The 18,733-nt window shown below is 35.7% G+C and overlaps 1 protein-coding gene across 5 annotated transcripts in view; it reads left to right on the forward strand.

The window, feature by feature from the left end:
- The window catches only part of LOC148942275 (uncharacterized), a 207,482-nt gene that overhangs the window by 183,704 nt on the left and 5,045 nt on the right, over window positions 1-18,733 (forward strand). For all 5 annotated transcript variants that reach the window (XM_089103421.1, XM_089103422.1, XM_089103420.1 and 2 more), the window contains exon 6: window positions 4,590-4,729. In XM_089103421.1, coding sequence (XP_088959547.1) covers window positions 4,590-4,729 — 140 coding nt within the window. The remainder of the gene's footprint in view (window positions 1-4,589; window positions 4,730-18,733) is intronic.

An 18,733-nucleotide genomic window follows, 5' to 3' on the forward strand; every position in this document is an offset into this window, starting at 1 on the left:
AAAAAGACTCAAAACCTCTGCAATTGATTTTTTGATAAATTGAATTTGATTCTGTGATTATCATAAAGACGGCTCGTACTTTGGAGGGTGTTTCTTCATTTTCAAAGAATCTACCTTTTTTTCCCCATTGTTTCTCTTGGTGGATGCCTTCAAATTCAACGAATTTTATGTCTTAAAAATTTTCTTAATAAGTTCCATCTATTTGACGGACACATTTATATCACCCCCTTTTTTCTTCGAGTTTTGGTCTTTCTTGCGGTTTTGGTCTATCAGTTAAAACGTTCCTTAACTGTAGTTCGTTATTACGAAGTGTTTGATGAGTTTACTTTTGCTTCTACCGAGCTGATGTTTTCGTAGTCATGACAATTTTGATTTCATTATTTTCTAATAAGGATTGGTTTTTCAAAGAAGATTTTTTTGGTGATTATTGCTGAATTATATCAGGCCAAAAATCGGGATTTTCTGTATAAGAATATTTCGATTTCACTCCAATTTTGTGACAACTTTTCACGGCAGTAGGATGTTTTTACTAAATTTTTTAAGTATACGCATAGTTTTTAAAGAAATTGAAATCTTTATTAATAATTCAAAGTTTATTTCCTGTAAAATTTTGTTTTTCATGAAGTATTACTAATTTTCAATCCATCATTAATTGTTGATGTCTGCCTGAAAAACTAAGTTCAGGCAGGTTCTAAAATAAACATCAAAAATTTCAGTACAAAATCTTTTGTGCTGAAATATTCATTCAAATTAGAATTCCACTAGTCCAGGACTTTTAGCTCAAAAAAGTATCGAACCCGGACAAAATTGCAATATAAACGAAAATGATACAAAAATGATCAGAAAAAAATTCTGTACAACATACTAAAATTCCTCATAAATCTGAGTGGGGCGAGTACCCGAAAAACAGGGGAAAAGGGGGAAATGCGGGGGGAAATGGGAAAAATGCCGAACATGCCCAGAAAATAGTTTAAAGTTAGTTTTTCTGAGGTTTTCACATACGCTGATTACGAAATTGACATCTAAAATTCAGTATAGAAAAAGAGTACTACGGAAAACGGGGGAACAGGGGAAAGAGGGGAGAAAAGAGAAGAATACAGGGAAGGGGTAGAAAGCGGTTTGAAAGATATTTTCTGGGGTATTCCTATCTGGTGATTACGAAATTGAGAAGTAAAATGATATAAAAAAATTGATTAACATAAAACGGGGAAATGGGGGGGGGGGGAGGGAGGGGAAAAGGGAAATATACAGGGTAGGGGTAGAAAGCATGTGGAAATGTTTACAAATGTTAATACAGGAGATCTATAGAGGTTCGGCTACCCCATAGGTTCGGAAAAGGCAAAAAAAAACTCGAGAAAGAAATACGGAAAGATACTGAAATTACTGAAAGATACCATGTCATCTGAAAATGACATGGCAGAAACTCTACGTTACGAACTGTGCAGTTTTCCGCCCGCTTTGTTTGAGAATTCTGGCATAATGCGTCAGCCAGACAAACCTGCACTAGCGAAAGCAATATGGAAAGAAGCGAAAACGGACTCGATTCACCACCTGCCAGTGTCAGATCGTGTCACTGTACTTGACGGAGGTTGGCTGCTTCAGCAATTACCATGGAAGATTGGTGATACTTATGATTCAATCTGTAACAGCAATGTTAGTTTCGTTACTCGACGCTGTACCTCACCTACTGTTGTCTTCGATGGATATAGCGCTGGTCCAACCACGAAAGATGCTACCCACAACCGACGGTGTAAGGGAAGCCAGCATCAAGTGATCGATTTCAGTTTAGGGATGAAGCTCCAGAAAAAGAAGGAAGAGTTTTTGAGCAACTCTCAGAACAAACAGCGAATTATAAGCTACATCGGGGAAAAACTCAGAGCCAAAGGATTTGAAGTCGTCCATGCGAAGGACGATGCTGACTATCTAATCGTGAAGACTGCCATAACGAAAGCAGAAAACTCTGAAACAATAGTTCTTGGCAACGACACTGACCTTCTGATTCTACTCTTGTATCACCTCCCGCCTAATGCAAAAACACTTTACTTCGAATTGTCAACGAACGCAAAAGAACCAATAACATGGTTCTTGTGCCTCAACAAAGCTAAAAAAAAATGGAGGAAGTATCTAAGCTACTTCTGGTAGGGGATGCACCCTTGGGATGTAACACGACCTCACGAGTTTTTAGACTTGCAGAGCAATATGCTCTACCTTTTTTGAAGAAGAGGGAAGTATTCAGAAAAATAAGTAAAGTGTTTCTGGATGAATCATCGTCTAAAGATGAAATTGTGAAAGCGGGTGAATATCTTCTTCTCAGCTTGTATAAAGCACGACCAAACGAAGATCTCACTAAGCTGCGACATCGAATTTTCTTGGAAAAAGTTTCTTCGTCAAATACTACGGTGTTTGTTAAGCCTGAAAGGCTTCCGCCAACCGAAGCTGCAGCTTCATTTCACTCCCAGCGAGTGCACCTCCAGGTATCCTTGTGGAAAGGGGAACCAGCTGACCTCGACCCGGCGGATTGGGTTTGGGTCTTCAGAGCCCATAAATATTCACCTGGGATGACCAATCTGTTGCCCGTACTGCAAACTCATTTGAATATTGTGGTGTACAACCGTAAGACAGGCTGCCAGACCTCACGATGCAGCTGTACGAAAAATGAATGAGCGTTTACTTTCGTGTGCAGAGAATGTCAGGTTATCAACTTTTTGAACAGGGACAACGAGATTGTCGAAGACGAGGAGCTCGACTAGTGACATCAATACTGTGTTTTTCAAGTCAACTCTACTGCCTTAAAAAGTGCAGATTTTACCTATAGTTACTGAAGTTCTTTTTTTAGTTTTTTATTCAACGATATTGCTTTCGAAAGTACAAATTTTACCTATAATAGCTGAAGTTTTATACCGTAATCACTGCCAAGCCGTTGTTTTCTTTATGTTTAGTAATTCAAATGGTTGCAAGAAATGTCTGTGATTCAAGAAAGTAAAAGTTTGATACTTAAGCGAGTTATTTTGTCCATAGGCCTACTTATTAGCCATTAGCAGCTGGCTCAGGAGTCAGGCTTCCCTTCCCCTTTTCCGTTATTTCCTCCAGTTTGGTTCGGTTTTCATGAGTCTCGTTTTCTTTCTTTTATTTTAGGTGTCAGTGTCGTGATCAGCAGATAGGAAAACCCCAGAAAACACATTTCAAACTGATTTCTACCCCTGAATTCAATTGTCCCTTTTCTTCCCCTCTTTCCCCCTTTTCCCCCGTTGTGGTGGGGCTCATGTTCTTTATTTCATTTTAGATGTCAGTTTCGAGATCAGCGGATAGAAAGACCCCTAAAAACATATTTCAAAGTGCTTTCTACCCCTACCCTGTATTTTTAAACTTTTTCCCCTCTTCCCCCTGTTCCCTCGTTTTCTGTAGTACTTTTATTCTATACTGAATTTAGATGTCAGTTTCGTGATCAGCGTATGGGAAAGCCCCAGAAAACTGACTTAGAACTATTTTCTGGGCATGTTCGGCATTTTTCCCAATTTCCCCCGCATTTCCCCCTTTTCCCCTGTTTTTCGGGTACTCGACCCACTCGGATTTATGAGGACTCTTAGTATGTTGTACAGAATTTTTTTCTAATCATTTTGGTACCATTTTCGTTTATATTGCAATTTTGTCCGGGTCAAACCCTAAAAGTCCTAGACTATACAAAAAAAATTCCCTATTGTTCTTCTTGTTTTTGATGTTTGTGTTGGAAAGGCAATGTGGTCTTCATCGCTATTTAGGTTCTGAAAGGTCAAAACTGACCGTAAAATATAGCATAGGTATAATCACCAAACACAACTGGTTTTACTGTTTCTTGCTTAGAATCATTACACCTTTACCCCAATCTATTCATGCTGTCCCTTTTTACACCCTCTCAAAAAGTTCCAATTTCCTTTAAATCCATACTACCGACCTCTTTTCACCGAATTCGGGGATGACCTGCTTTTTTTACCCTAGATTGTTTGACGAAAAGGACGATCTTTGACGATCTGTAATCCTTCATCTTCATATCCTAGACATCTGAACCATTCTCCATTATAGCCCTGAAAAGTGTGATAGAACCACATTTTTTGCACAGGTGACATATTTGAAATACGGTAAGTGAGATGGATACCTAAGAAAATTGAAAGACAAACCTTTTGAAAACATCTAATAAATATTCCACTATCATCTGAAGGGCCTATGTTTCAAAACTCGAAGGGCCTATGTTTGAGAACCCAAAGGGCCTATGTTTGAGAACAAACTTGAAAACTGTTAGCGCTGTAGCTTTCAATATTCTGACCTTGGTTTGCAAACTTTTTCTGCAGTTCTTCAAAACATTTTTCAAGTGTGAAAAACCACCCAGGGCCTTAGATTTTCTACTTTTGATGTTTTCACTACATTCACCATCTATATTACTAGCTATCTAGGCAGGTGAAGGTATACACTTGATAAATCGTCTTTTTACCCAATATCAACCCTTCACCTTCATTTTTAACATTATTTTTCAAACCTATTCTTGCCCGATAAAATCTCAAAAACCTCCAAAATACGATCTAACTTACGATCTAACTTATTTCACTGCTTCTTAGGTGATACTGCATTTGATTCTTCGGTAAACGATGTTGGTTTTCCATACACACAACCTTTGTCAGACTTATCAAACCATTGGAAATGTCAAACATTACCCGTAAGCCGAAAACCGAAGATTCAACAACAAAGGGAAACAAAGGTAATTAATATAACTGGTAAAATCTAACGTTAGGGTTTAAAAAATAATTATGTTCTGTAACAGTCTAGATTCGTACAAAATTAGGGTCAAAATTCGGGAAGCCTCAAGTCTTGTTTATCATTCTTTAAACTCATATGTAAGATCAGCCTGAAGTAATAGCCCATCGCCCTTCGCCCTATGTTCAGTGTTCTCAAATTTTGAAGAAAACACCCTTGGCCGATCGCCCAATCTTTCAAATTGATTACAACGTTGCCAAATTTTGTAGCCTATAACGTCAAGAACTATTAAAAATACTTTAACACAATTACTTCAGAGCAGAGTAGATTCGAAGGGGTCAGCTGTCAGGCTGGTTTATATTACTTCAGAGCAGAGGAGATTCTAAGGGGTATTACTTCAGGGTGGTTAACCAGCCTGAAGTAATAGCCCATCGCCCCATGTTCATTTCGTTGACTTACAAGTGTTTGTAAGTCATCAAAAGCATTTGTAAGTGATGTAGAGCCTTTATAAGTGATCAAAAGCGTATATAAGTTATCTAAAGTGTTCACCAGTGATCTGAAACGTTTACAATTCCAAAGCATTTATAAGTGTTCGTAAGGGTTTACAAGTTATCAGAAGTGTTTAAAATGATTTTGGTTGCTTGTAAGTAATCTAATGTTTATAAGTGATCTCACGCTCTAGATGCGCTTTTGGATTACAAGTGTTCTAAAGCGCTTAAAGCGATTTAGAGCCTTTATAAAGATTTTTTAGTGTGTATAAGGGTTAGAAGCCTTTATAAGTGTTCGGGAGCGTTTATAAGCTGTCCAAAACATTTTTAAGTGATCAAAAGCCTTTATAAGTGATCCAAAGTGTTTACAAGTTATCCAACGAATTTAATGTTCCAAGGCAAATAAGTGATTTAAAGTGCTTATAAATGATCTAAAGCGTTTATAAGGGATTAAAAGCATTTAAAGCACTTTTAATTCATCAAAAGCGCTGGTTATTGATCTAAAGCCTCTATAAGTGACCAAAAATGTTTTTAAGTGATCTAAAGAGTTTATAAGTGGATAAACAAATGTTCTAAAGCATTTATTTGTGATCAGGTTCAGGTTCAGGTTCATACATTTTTATTAACAAAAAAACAACTCAATGTGACAACAAGTCGCACTAAAGCAAGAATATGCTTGAAAAAGCGACCGGTTGGATATCATGCATGCCAAATCAACAAACCAATTAAAATGAAAAAGGGGAAAACAATAATAATAACTGAAAATAATGATAAATATATAATGGCACAAAATATAAAAAAAAAATAAAAATAAAATATCTACAAAAAAAAGAAAAAAAAAAGCCTTCTCTCGAACCATTAACACTACCAAATTCCTGAAAAGAAATGATTTTTAATACGGGTTTTAAGTTGCGGCACACTTTCAGCTTGACGAACAGAATCTGGGAACGAATTCCAAACTGACGGGCCCATGTGTCTGGTCACATGACTTGCTCTCATTGTGTTCCATGGCTCAGATGCAAAACTATCCGCACCCCTAGTCGAATAATCGTGATAAAACGAATTAGGCTTAAAAATATTCAAAAAAAAATTCGGTGCAAGACCATTCAGACACTAAAATACAAATATTTCAATTTGATAATCCCTTATTTCACCAACCTTTAAAGTTTTGAACTTTCTAAAAAGTGATTCAGTGCTATCAATACCACGATCATACCTTCCAATCAACCTTATAGCCTTATTCTGCAAAACTTGAACTCTTCTAAAATTGCAACTAAAATTACTCGCCCAAATCAAACAACCATAATTTATATAAGGCGCTATTATGGAAAAATACAATAAAAGCAGAATTTTCAAAGGTAAAAAATTTTGAAAACGGTTCAGAGCTCCAAGGCCTCGCGCCAGCTTGCATGCTATGATGTCGCAGTGTTTTCTCCAACTCAAGTTTCGATCCAGGATGAATCCCAGATATCGGATCTCTTCGACCTGTGAGAGCGGTAGGCCATTGTAAATACTGACACCAGGGAGAGTGGGAGCAGAACCAGCCCTCGTAAACATCATAAAATTTGTTTTTGATGCATTGACGCTAAGTAGGCTAGCACAAACAAATTCATGTAGGCCATCCAGCGCCTTATTAGCCTTGAACAAGAGCTCTTGCAGCGACTTTGCTGCAATCACTAAAGCCGTGTCGTCAGCAAAAGAAGTAACTGAAGCTCCGGGAATGTAGAATCTCATTGTGTCTACAAATATCAGGTACAGGAGAGGACCAAGAACTGAGCCCTGTGGAACACCACACTTCATGGGAAACGGCTGAGAAGATTTGTTACTCAGAGTCACTCGTAGCTTCCTTTCACTTAAATACGATTCAAACAAATTTAAAACACTACCCTTTATGCCTAAATAACACCGCCTTTCCAATAAAATCTGAAAATCAACAGTGTCGAAAGCCTTTCTAAAATCAATAAAAACGCCCATGCACTGCTCGCCATTCTCAAGTGCTGAGTTAATATTTTCCAGAAGATGCTGGACTGCCTGCGTCGTCGAATGTCCTTTCCGGAAGCCAAATTGACCATCGTGTAAAACACCAATTTTCATCAGAAGGCCGGTGATGAACAATCTTTTCATAAACTTTTGAATAAATCGGGAGAATTGATATTGGTCTCCAATTAGATATATCAGTTTTGACTCCACCTTTGTGCAACGGTACAACTTTAGCTATTTTAAGCACACTCGGAAACATCCCCTTTTCCATAGAAATATTGATAAGGTATACGAGGACAGGAAGCAAACAAACCAGAACCGACTTGAGCGTTCTAAGGTTCATTCCATCAACTCCTGCACTGTTTGACTAAATCGTGCTAACAATTTTGCGTACCTCCTCTTCAGTACAAGGCTGAAAATGCATTTCAAAACCTCTTCCTCGCTCATCCACAAAACTGCTTGATTCGAAAACATGGGAGCTCCTTGCTTCTTCTTGAATCTTGCAGCCAATTTCAGAGAAATATTGTCCAAATGCGTTGCAGATTTCCTCAGTTTCATTCAAGGTCCTATTATTTAGCACAATTTTTGGCTCCGATGGCTTCATAGGGCCTTTTAGAAGATCATTCACAACTTGCCATGTTGCTTTGGGATTACCTTTACTTTCTTCAAATACATTAGTAAAATATGCCTTCTTTTTTTCCTTCTTAGGGCATTTGCCCTATTCCTTAGCTCTTTATACATCACATGGAGCTCATTATTCTGCGGATGATTCAGATGCTCCTCACACGCCTGATTTCTCATATTAAACAGATTCAGCAGCTCATCATCACACCATGGTGTTCTCGGTTTATTCTTTCTGGGGTTTGTTTCTTTAAGCGGACACGTGCTATCATAAACATTCGACACTATTTGGTTAAACTTTTCAAATGCTTCCGACGGATTATCTTCATTCAGTACTGTTTCCCAGTTAATAACACTAATTTGTTCTTCAAATTTTTTCAGATTAACTGGCTTCAGGTCACGCATTGGTATTTTATTCTTTCTGTTATTTTTCTTCTCTTCAGAATTCAAATGCAATACAAACGGAAGATGGTCGGAGGCTTGGCTTATAACAACAGAGCAGTACGCTTTACTTAGTATCGCTGAAGACACAAACACATTATCGATGAGCGTTTCCGAATGATCCGTGATTCTCGTTGGAATGCTCACGGTTGGGTATAAATCATTTGACATCATCAGGCTCAAAAAATCCAAATTTGGTCCACGTACATTTAACAAATCAAAATTAAAGTCTCCCATACACATAAACTCTTGACTAGATCTATTTACCTTTGCAGCAAGACATTCAAATCCTTCAGCAAACTCTTCAAATGATGCACTTGGTGGCTTATATACAACAGTAAAAATACAAGCTCGATTTTCAAACTGAATTTCTATACTAAGGGTTTTTATCTTACCCTCCTTCCAAATGTCCAAATCCTTTCTAATTTTACAATTCAAATCCTATCGGACAATGAAAGCCAGACCTCCACGTCCCATTGACGATTGACTTCAAGCAATCAGTTCATAACCTGGAAAGTTAAAGGACGAAAGAAGGGTATCATGACCCAAAAATGTTTCACATAATGCCATTATATGTAAATTATTAGATCGGGAAATAAAATCGAAAATCTCATGGTAAGAAGACGTTAAATGACAATTCCATGTACATGCATGAAATCCAGACCGGCCTAACTCCTCCAAAGTTGATAACTGACGATATTTACTATCAAGAGATGGACGAAAACTAATTTGTGACCCATCATTTCCAATATCCGTCAACAAATAATCATCAACATTAAACGGATTATTTTGCAAATCACTCGATCTTCCACTTAAACTACTACTCATATCAACTTACGCAAAAAAGAATCCTATAATTCATCCCTTTTCCGCTCTCAAACGGGACGATATTTATGCTCATAAGAAATCAAAAAATAAACAACAAAATAAAAATATAACTAAAGAGTAATATAGAACATCTTAACGAGATAAACACTACCAAACTACTCATAAACAACAAACTAACCGCAATCTGAAAGCGAGTTTATTGGACGAGCAGCTTGCTCACCCAGAAGCATTGCGAGAACCTGACCACGATCTGACCATACATTTTTCACGACAAACTTGTCTCTCGCGGCACTCAGGATATTGCGACGGCGCTTGGTTAGAGACTCATACAAAAAAATTTTCGAACCAGCCAATTTTGATTTACTCGCAAACACTTTACGGGCCGTCTCACAGGTAGAAAATCTCACGAACACTGGTACAACTTTATCGTTTGCCGACCCTGGATTATTCAATTTCGACCTGTAAACCATAGCAAAATCACAATCAGAGATACCGGAAAGCCCCAGCTTTTGCGAGGCTATATTCAGAATGGTCGACTTCAAGTCAACACCCGGCTGCTGCTTAATACCATGAAAAACTAGAGTTCCAAGCTGTTTTTCTTGCTCATAATCATCAATTTTCACTTCTAATTTTGCAATACGGTTCTCTAAATTTTCAATCAGTCCTTTGATATTCTTTACTGATACCAACATAGCGATTATAAATCGCTATGCGATTATAAAGTATTAAGCGATTATAAAGTATCTAAATATTTAGCAAACAAGCAATAATATTTAGCAATAATATTTAGCAAATATTTAGCAAATAAATATTAACAAATAAGTTATCTAAAGTGTTAATAAGTGGTTTGAAGTGTTTGTAGCTGATCTAACTAATTTATAAGTGATATAAGGATTTTATACGGGATATAGTAAGTCAATTATAAGTAAGTAAGTCAATTGCTTTAAGAAAGAAAAAATATCATATAGGGTCCCCCAAGGTTTGGTCCATTTCCTGATATTTAAAAGAGATCTAAACCGCTTATAAGGGGTCCAAAGTGCTTATAAGTGGCAAAAGCGCTTATAAGTGATCTAAAGTAATTTAAGTAATCTAAGCGTAATTTGAGAAGCATTAAAATCTAAGAGCATTCACCTAAAGCGTTTATAAGTTATTTCAACTGTTTATAAGTGATCTAAAGCGTTTATTGGTGATCTAAAGGGTTTGTAAGAAATTTAAAGAATTTATAAGAGAATTTAAAGTTTAAGCGTTTACCATCATTCTAAAATATTTATAAGTATTCTGAAGCATTTATAAGTGATCTAAAGTTTTTATAGTCGAAATAGTTCTTACGTATGTGAAAAAAGTGAGTTCTAAAGTTGTTTACATGTAATCTAAAGTGCTTATACGTGATCTAAAGAGTTTAGAAGTGATTTTAAGTCATCTGAAGCATTTTTCAATTTATTTAGCTGTTTTTAAGCAAGTCAAAGCCTTTTTAAGCAATCAAAAGTATTTGTAAGTTTTCAAGTCATCTAAAGTGTTCATTAGTGATCTAAAACGTGTACAGCAGATTAAAAATACTTATTATCTTTTTCAGGCATTGTCTTCAAATTTTTTACAAGTGATCGGTAGTGTTTTAAGTGATTTTGGGCTTTTATATGTAATCTAAAGCGTAAATAAGTGATCACCTCTAAATCTCACGCTTGAGATTGTAAGGAGGCCTTATTTTGTCTAAATTTCGTAACTCAATTTTATTAAAGCTTGGAATTCTCTTTAGCTTCATAGATCAGAAATATAACGACAATTTCAAATTAGCTTGAATTTGAAATAACTTCTCTTTGCGTAACTAGCCATAAATCTTTAAGTGACACTCTTTGTCCAAGAATCAAACGAACTTTGAACCCGTGATATGTTAAGCCCTAATTTAGACCAGTTTTTTCAAGTCCTTGAAAGACTGGAAAGAAACTACTTTTAACAAAAGGTGGTTGATTGGCTAGGAGGGAGGGAAGGTCACTAAACGGAGCAAGTAGCAAAAAGAATATAACTTATGGAGGAGAGACAAATCGGGGTAGTTTTTGCCTCGGAACCAAGGAAAGAGTAAGTGTTTACTTTGTAATAACGATAAGCTACCACTGTCTGTCTGAAATTCTCCTTGGGGATAAAAGTTTGAAGATAAAGGTTAAAATAAGAAGATAAACCTCAAAAAGGCTTTGTGTCACTTGTAGATAATTTTAATACGTATATAAGAGAAATTGATGATTTTGGGACTTATAGTTTCATTCGTATTTTCACCTAAATAAGGGTTGAACCATTTGGAAAAGAAAGCATTTTTTTAAGGTTAGAATAAGCCAAGGTAAATTTCTTTCCAGAAATTTAAGCTTTGAATAACTGAGAGTTTAAAGAAGGAAGGAAACCTCAACCAAGAAAAGAAAGCTAGGAGCCATTTGGGCTCTCCCTTTTTCAGCCTAGAGTCCCTTGAGCCTTAGCTTGACTTTATAAAGACCTTATATCCAAAATTGGAATTATCGGACAATAACATAAATTAACACCCCCCCCCCTTTGTGCAACCCTCAGACGTTTATACAAAGAGGAACACCGTTCCATTTTAAATCACTCTTTCATTTCGTTAACCCGTACTGCTTGTTTATACAAAAGTAACCTTAATGTTTATACAGGAAAGGTCAGGGGAAAAAGGGGAACAATATTACCAGCTTAAGAATTTCTAAACCTTTATGTCCAGATATTTTCAATTAAGTTTCCCTGCTAAAATTAAAGCTTAATAAAGGTCAAAGGAATACACAATCCTATCAAGAAATAATAAAAAAATCTCTTGGTTTAGGTTAATGAAAATTGGAATTAAAAGCAAGTACGGTTATTCTTAGCTTAGCTCAAAAATAGCTTGAACTAAAGGATTTTATAATCCAGAACTCAAGCCTTGACTAGCTGTTCAAGTGCAACCCTTTTAAGTTGAAACATTTGTTAGCTTAGGATTAACTTAATCTTTTTCATTTCGGTATACATCGGTGGATGTGAACAAGTAGATCTTTTGACCTTAGAAGAGGTTTGGAAATAGCCAACAGATAGAATTAGAATATTTTTCATTTTATCTTATTTTAGAATAAAATCAGTTGTCACTGAATTCTGAGTACCGATTCTTATCCAACGCCTCAGTCTATATCACGCTATCAAAGTTATTAGCCCTGTTAAGTAGGGGCAACCTTACAGACGTGACTTCGAATTTATAAGTGTTTTAAAGCGTTTGGCAGTGATCTAGAGCGTTTAAAAAGATTCTGCGCGTATTCAAAGCCTTTGTAAGCGTTTAAAAGCGTTTATAAGTTGTCCAAAACCTTTATAAGTGATCAAAAGTAGTGCTCTGAAGAGTTTTAAATGATCTAAAGCGTTTATAACACAATGAAAAGACATACCAGCATGAAAAATGTCTTTTTTAAGTGTGTTTAAGTGCTCAAAGCCTTCAAAGATATAAATATGTCCGATCTAAATCTTTGGATCATTTGTAAACGCTTTAACCCAGTTATAAACTCTTTAGATCATTTATAAAAGCTTTTGATCACTTAAAAACGTTTTGGATGGCTTATAATCGCTCTAGAAGACTTATAAAAGATTTGAACACTTATATGTGGAGGATCTTTATAAACGCTATAGATCTATTCAAAACGTTTGAAAACACTTATAAATGGTAAAGCGAATCTAAAGCGTTATTTGTTATAGATCATTTATCATCGCATTAGACAACTTACAGATTCCTCACTTAAGAAGTACACGCTTTTAATCACTTATAAATGCTTTAGATCATTTGTAAACTATTTAGACCACTTATAAACTCTTTAGGTCATTTATAAAAACGTTTTGATCGCTTAAAAACGTTTTGGATAACTTATAAATACTCTAGAGAACCTATAAGGGCTTTGAACAGTTATATGTGCATGATTCTTATAAACACTTATTTAAGGCTTTGAACGCTTGTACACGTTTAAAAATCCTTATAAACGCTATAGATAATTTTAAGCACCTAAAATCATTTCAAACACTTTTGAGCGCTTGTAAACGCTTATGAACACTCATAAATGCTTTGGAAAGATTATAAGCACTTTTGATCAATTGTATCTAATAAATCTAGCTAATAAATGTATTTAATAATAAATCATCTAATAGATTCAAAACGCTTTAGATGACTTATATTCACTTCCAAACGCTTTAGAGCACGTATAAGCACTTTAGATTATGTGTAAACGACTTCAGATCTTACTCTTTTTCTCATACGAAACGACTAAGATAGACTATAAAAACTTTAGATCATTTATAAACGCATCAGAATACTTATAAATGTTTTAGAACGATTCTATACGCTTAGACGTAAAATTCTCTTATAAATTTTTTAAATCTCTTTAGATCGCCAATATACACTTTAGATAACTTATAAACAATTGAAATTGCAGTTTCATCACTTATAAACGCGTTAGACCACTTATAGAGAAGGTTTAGATCACTTTTAAACGTCAGGAAATGGATCAAACCTTGGGGATCCCTATATTAAATTTTTCTTTCTTAAAGCAATTGTAAAGGCTAAAGATCACTTAAAAGCACTTTGAGTAGTATTGATGACTTACAAACACTTTAGATCCCTTATAAAATCATTAAGTTTCTTATAAACTCGTTAGATCATCTACAAACACTTTAAATCACTTATTTGCTTTTGATCATTTATAATCACGTTAGACCACTTATAAACTCTTTAAATCATTTTTGGATAACTTATAACTGCTCTTGAAGACGATTTAGAACGTATTCACTTATAAATGTTTTAGATCATTTAAAAGCGCAGAAGATTACGTTTTAGCGCTTTAGATCACTTAAAAACATTTTTGGTCGCTTATAAATGCTTTAGATCGTTAATAATTGCTTTAGATGAATTAAAAATGCTTTAGATCACTTATGAACGCTTTGGATCATTTATAAGCACTTTGAATCACTTACTTACCTTACAGCATTTAAAAGCACCTAAGATAACTCATGAATTCTTTAGATAGCTTGTAAACGCTTTGGATCACTTATAAAAGCTTTTATTCACTTAAAAACGTTTTGGACAGCTTATAAACGCTCTAGAACACTTATAAAGGCTTGAAACACTTATACATTAAAAAATCTCTATAAAGGCTCTAGATCGCTTTAAACACTTTAAAACACTTGCAATTCAAAGATGCAACTATAGGGTGAGATCACTTAAAAACACTCTAGATTACTTACAAACTACCAAAATCATTTTAAACCCTTTTTGACCAGTTTGAACGCTTATGAACACTTATAAATGCTTTAGAACGATTATAAGCACTTTTGATCCATTGTAAACGTTTTTGATCACTTACGAACACTTAGTGAAGATCACTGAAGATCAACGTTTTAGATCACTTACGAACACTAAATAACTTATAAACGCTTTAGATCACTTATAAATGCTCTACATCACTTACAAATGCTTTTGATGACTTACAAACAATCCCTTATAACAAGCCTGAACTGAACATAAGGCGATGGCCAGGGTGGTGGGCTATACTTCAGGCTGGTTATAAACCAGCCTGAAGTAATACCTCTTAGAATCTCCTCAGCTCCAACGTAATATAAACCCGCCTGAAGTAATAGCTGACCCCTTAGAATCTCCTCTGCTCTGAAGTAATTGTGTTAAAGTATTTTTAATAGTTCATTAGGTTATAGGAGACAAAATTTGGCAACAATGTAATCAATTTGAAAGACCGGGTGATCGGCGAAGGGTGTTTTCTTCAAAGTTTAGCAACACTGAACATAGGACGATGGCTAGGGCGATGGGCGATGGGCTATTACTTCAGGCTGGTTATGTAAGTATGCGTCAAAGAAGGCATTTTTGCCAAGACAACAGTTTCTAACCACTCTCCCATCAAAAAAGCAGTTAATGTCGTTGCCAAATATATAAATAGAAAAATTCTAAAAGTATTTACCAACCATTACTCTATTTAGAATTTTTGGTAAACTTGTTTTACCACTTTAATTTTGTGCAAGAGGTTAGACGAAGCATGAAAATCAGTTTTTTTTTTGTGTGTGCAACCAATAACACAGGATATCCAAATGTAAATAAGAATACCCCCTGGCTTTGGAAATCGAATGATCAAAACTAAAAGATTTTGAACAAAAAATGTTAATAATAATAATCAAACCACAAAACCTAGCCTCTGTGTCAAGGTCGTATCCATGGGGGGCTAGGGGGTTCGAACACTCCTCCCCGAGATGTTTTTTTGAATATAAGCAGAATGAATATGGACATGTTTTGATGCGTTTTTAAATATTTTTCTTATCCCCCTCCAAAAAAACCCTTTGTAGCCCCCCTCCCCCCTCGAACAAAAAATACTGGATCGGACATACTTTTTTCGAGCTTTGAAAGGGGATGGTGCAGAGTTTTTGAAAAAAGTACATGACATTTAAATCTGTCTTGTAGAGAATTTGCTTGCTGTGAAGGTTTTGCACAATTTTAAGACATAATGGTGATCTTTAACATTACAAATATGATAATCCAAAAATCAGTTCTCAAAAAGGACTTGTTTTCATTTATGTTTGTTGTATTAGCATTAAGTTGTGCTTGCTACTCCACGTACTTTTCTTATGTTCATGAATAGCAAGCGATAGTTTTTTCCAGCTGTGACAATAATATTCCAATATTTTTAAATATTCAATATTCCCATTTGGGTTAAGCAATAAAAAAAGGATTAGATCCACATATTTATTCGATATTTTTTTGTCAAACTTAGTATATGCACTCCGATGCTATGCACCCCTCCCAGAAAATTCCCCTCCACTGAAAATCCCCCTCCCCCACGAGGAAAATTCCCTTTCAGAAAATCTTCCCCCGTGGAAAATCTCCCCACAGGAAATTCACCCCCGGATAATTCCCCTCATATTCCTCCTGGATAGTTTCGGATGTTCAATAGAAAGGAAGCCGAAGTCCTTCTCACCTGTTTAAGTCAAAGGCAACACCCCAGCGTTGCCTATAGTAAAGAGCCATAAGACTTCAATCTATTATTATTTTTTCCATAGGCACTTCATAAGGAAGGGATGGTCATTTAAACTTCAGAGGCGGCTTAGTCGATCGCAAATTAAAATTTCCAGTGCCCTTTTAAGATTAAAAAGTAATTGGGGGCATCCAGCCCCCCCTCGCACTTTTTCCCCTAACACATCTGGTCAAACGCAAAAGGCTAAGGTATAAAATTAAAACGTTTAGAAAATGTTAAAGGGGAAGTTAAACAAATTCAAAACGCACTATTTGCAGGAGAGCTGTTAAAAGGGTACAATAGCAATATCTAAGGGATGGCTAAGGGAATAAGTTGGAGCTTTAATCATATTGAGAGGGAAGTAGAAAAAGGAACGGACAGCTCCCGGGGTAGGATTGTAAACTATCTAATTTGTCCACTCTTAACATGCAGGATTTATTATTGGGAAACATAACCTGAATCGACTTGGTCACTACTAGGAATCTAGGACACTACTACCCCCCCTCCCCCAAACACCAATAATAAAGATGTAGACCAAAAATATACGTGGTAACCAAGAAGGATAAAACGACGAGTACAAAAATTCGCCCAATTTTTATCTTATTTCTCAATGAGGCTTAGACAATTAGGCCATTTAATCGCACTCCTTTAGGCATCTTACCCCCCCCCCCCCTACACGAAGACATACCACCCTTCCTTAATAATACGTCACAGTATTATGAAAAAAAAAACACTTCAGCTGAATAAAGTATTAAAGTAAACGCCAGAAACATTTTGGTGCAATAAGAAGGGAGGTGTTGCCCTGCAGCATCGTTGAGGACATTATCCAAATTTTACAATTACATTTTACCATTCTCTTGCAAAATCTTTCTGCAAGAGAATTTGATCCCTGCTGAAACCTTCCCCTGGATAATTTCACCGCAACATTGATGCCATATGTAAAATTGTGCGTCCAAAGAGAAAGAAAGACAAATAAACAGGATTCTCTAATTAAATTAAGGGAAATTCTTCTCGGAAATATTCTTCCCTGCCAAAACTTATGCTCCAGGAAATCCCCTTCCCCTGCAGAAAAATCCCCCGTGAAAAATATCCGTATGTTTTCCAATAGCAAATACTTTCTGTATCATATAGTAACAAATACTGTGTGATTGGAAAAATTACAAAAACTACAGTCCTTTCTCAAGGGGCTGTGGGAGGTCATGTCATCCCCAGAGGTATATTTACGGGATCTTTCAATTATGTTGAACTAAATCTCAAAATTTCATTCAGATGTCTTTGGGAGAAAAAAGGGGCATGGGATGGGGGCTAGTAGCCTTCCATTTTCTTTGGTCACTTACAGGGCACTTTAACTTTAATTTGTTGATTGAATGAGCCCTCTCTCGAATCTTTTAGGACCCTTGGTTTGGTACAATCATCCCTGGGGGAAAAAAAACACCAAACAACACTCACCCATGATCTTCAAATACCGACGAAGGCCATACTGCCTTTCCATCATAAGAACAACAACTTTAGACTGTTTTAATTTCTCAATTTTGGTGTTAAAGATCCCACTTTATTTAAGTATTTCATTTATACACGTAGTTTGCTGAGGACGGATCTAGGATATAAAGTCGAAATATTCTTAAGGTTTAAACAGATTTCACTGTCTACGGTAAATTCCTTTTTTTGTCCATGATCATTCTTTGGCAAAAAATAAGAAATTCCAAATATTCTTAGATGAGAGCTTGTATCCTCTATGTTTCTTAGATTGTTTGGTAGTTAGGGGGTGGGGAAGATGGCCCAAAGGGTGAATTTTAATGCCAAAAGATCTTAATTATCATTGATACTTCAGATAAACACAGAATTAATTCTAATGAAGGGACGGGGATAGTGGACGTAAAACTTGATATATTACCCCTCTTAATTTCCGGGAATATTTCTGGCCTACGCTGTTATTAGGATAAAAAGAATAACATTAAACCCCAAAATGAATAGAATTTATATCTTATAGGAGAGGGACTGCCCCTTCTTCATTCCACCCCCCCTTACCACCCTCATGGTCGTAAACTCTGGAGAATGCGCGTTTGATTGGAAATCGATAGCTCTAGACCTTTTTTTTTAAATCAAAAGTGATTGAAGACAAACCAGCCTCTATTAGTAGTGATGCCTCACTGCCTTTAAGGGTAGCCATAGCCACTACTCTTTTCTTCCTTAATGATTTAAGATCATGAAGAAGTTTAACAGCGATTCCGCTAAGACACGGGCGTTATTAATTTTCTTCAAGTCACAGGTGTTTGTTACGTAATAAGGAATGTTTCCTAAAAGATGAAGGTGTTTGTTACATAATAGAGAATATTTTTCCTTTGACTGTTTAAAAAAATTTGACTGTTTACATAATATTAAACCTTACTTGATATTTTAAAAGTCTTTCATAATATTACCAAATCCTATTAAATCTTACAAAATTTTATCGTGCATTATCAAAGTCATGTGAGATATTATGAAAATCCTTTCTAGCATTGCCTAAATCTTTGCAACTTATTATCAGAAATGAGAATGGTTTTAGCAAAATCGTGTCCTGTACTATCCAAATATTATCAAGTATTACCCAATTCATGTGTCGTATTATCAAAATTTCGTCTGATTTTATCAGACATCTTG

This window comes from Artemia sp. Qi Xiang Cuo, chromosome 17 (assembly GCF_049724085.1).
Source record: "Artemia sp. Qi Xiang Cuo chromosome 17, ASM4972408v1, whole genome shotgun sequence".
Classification (NCBI taxonomy): domain Eukaryota; kingdom Metazoa; phylum Arthropoda; class Branchiopoda; order Anostraca; family Artemiidae; genus Artemia; species Artemia sp. Qi Xiang Cuo.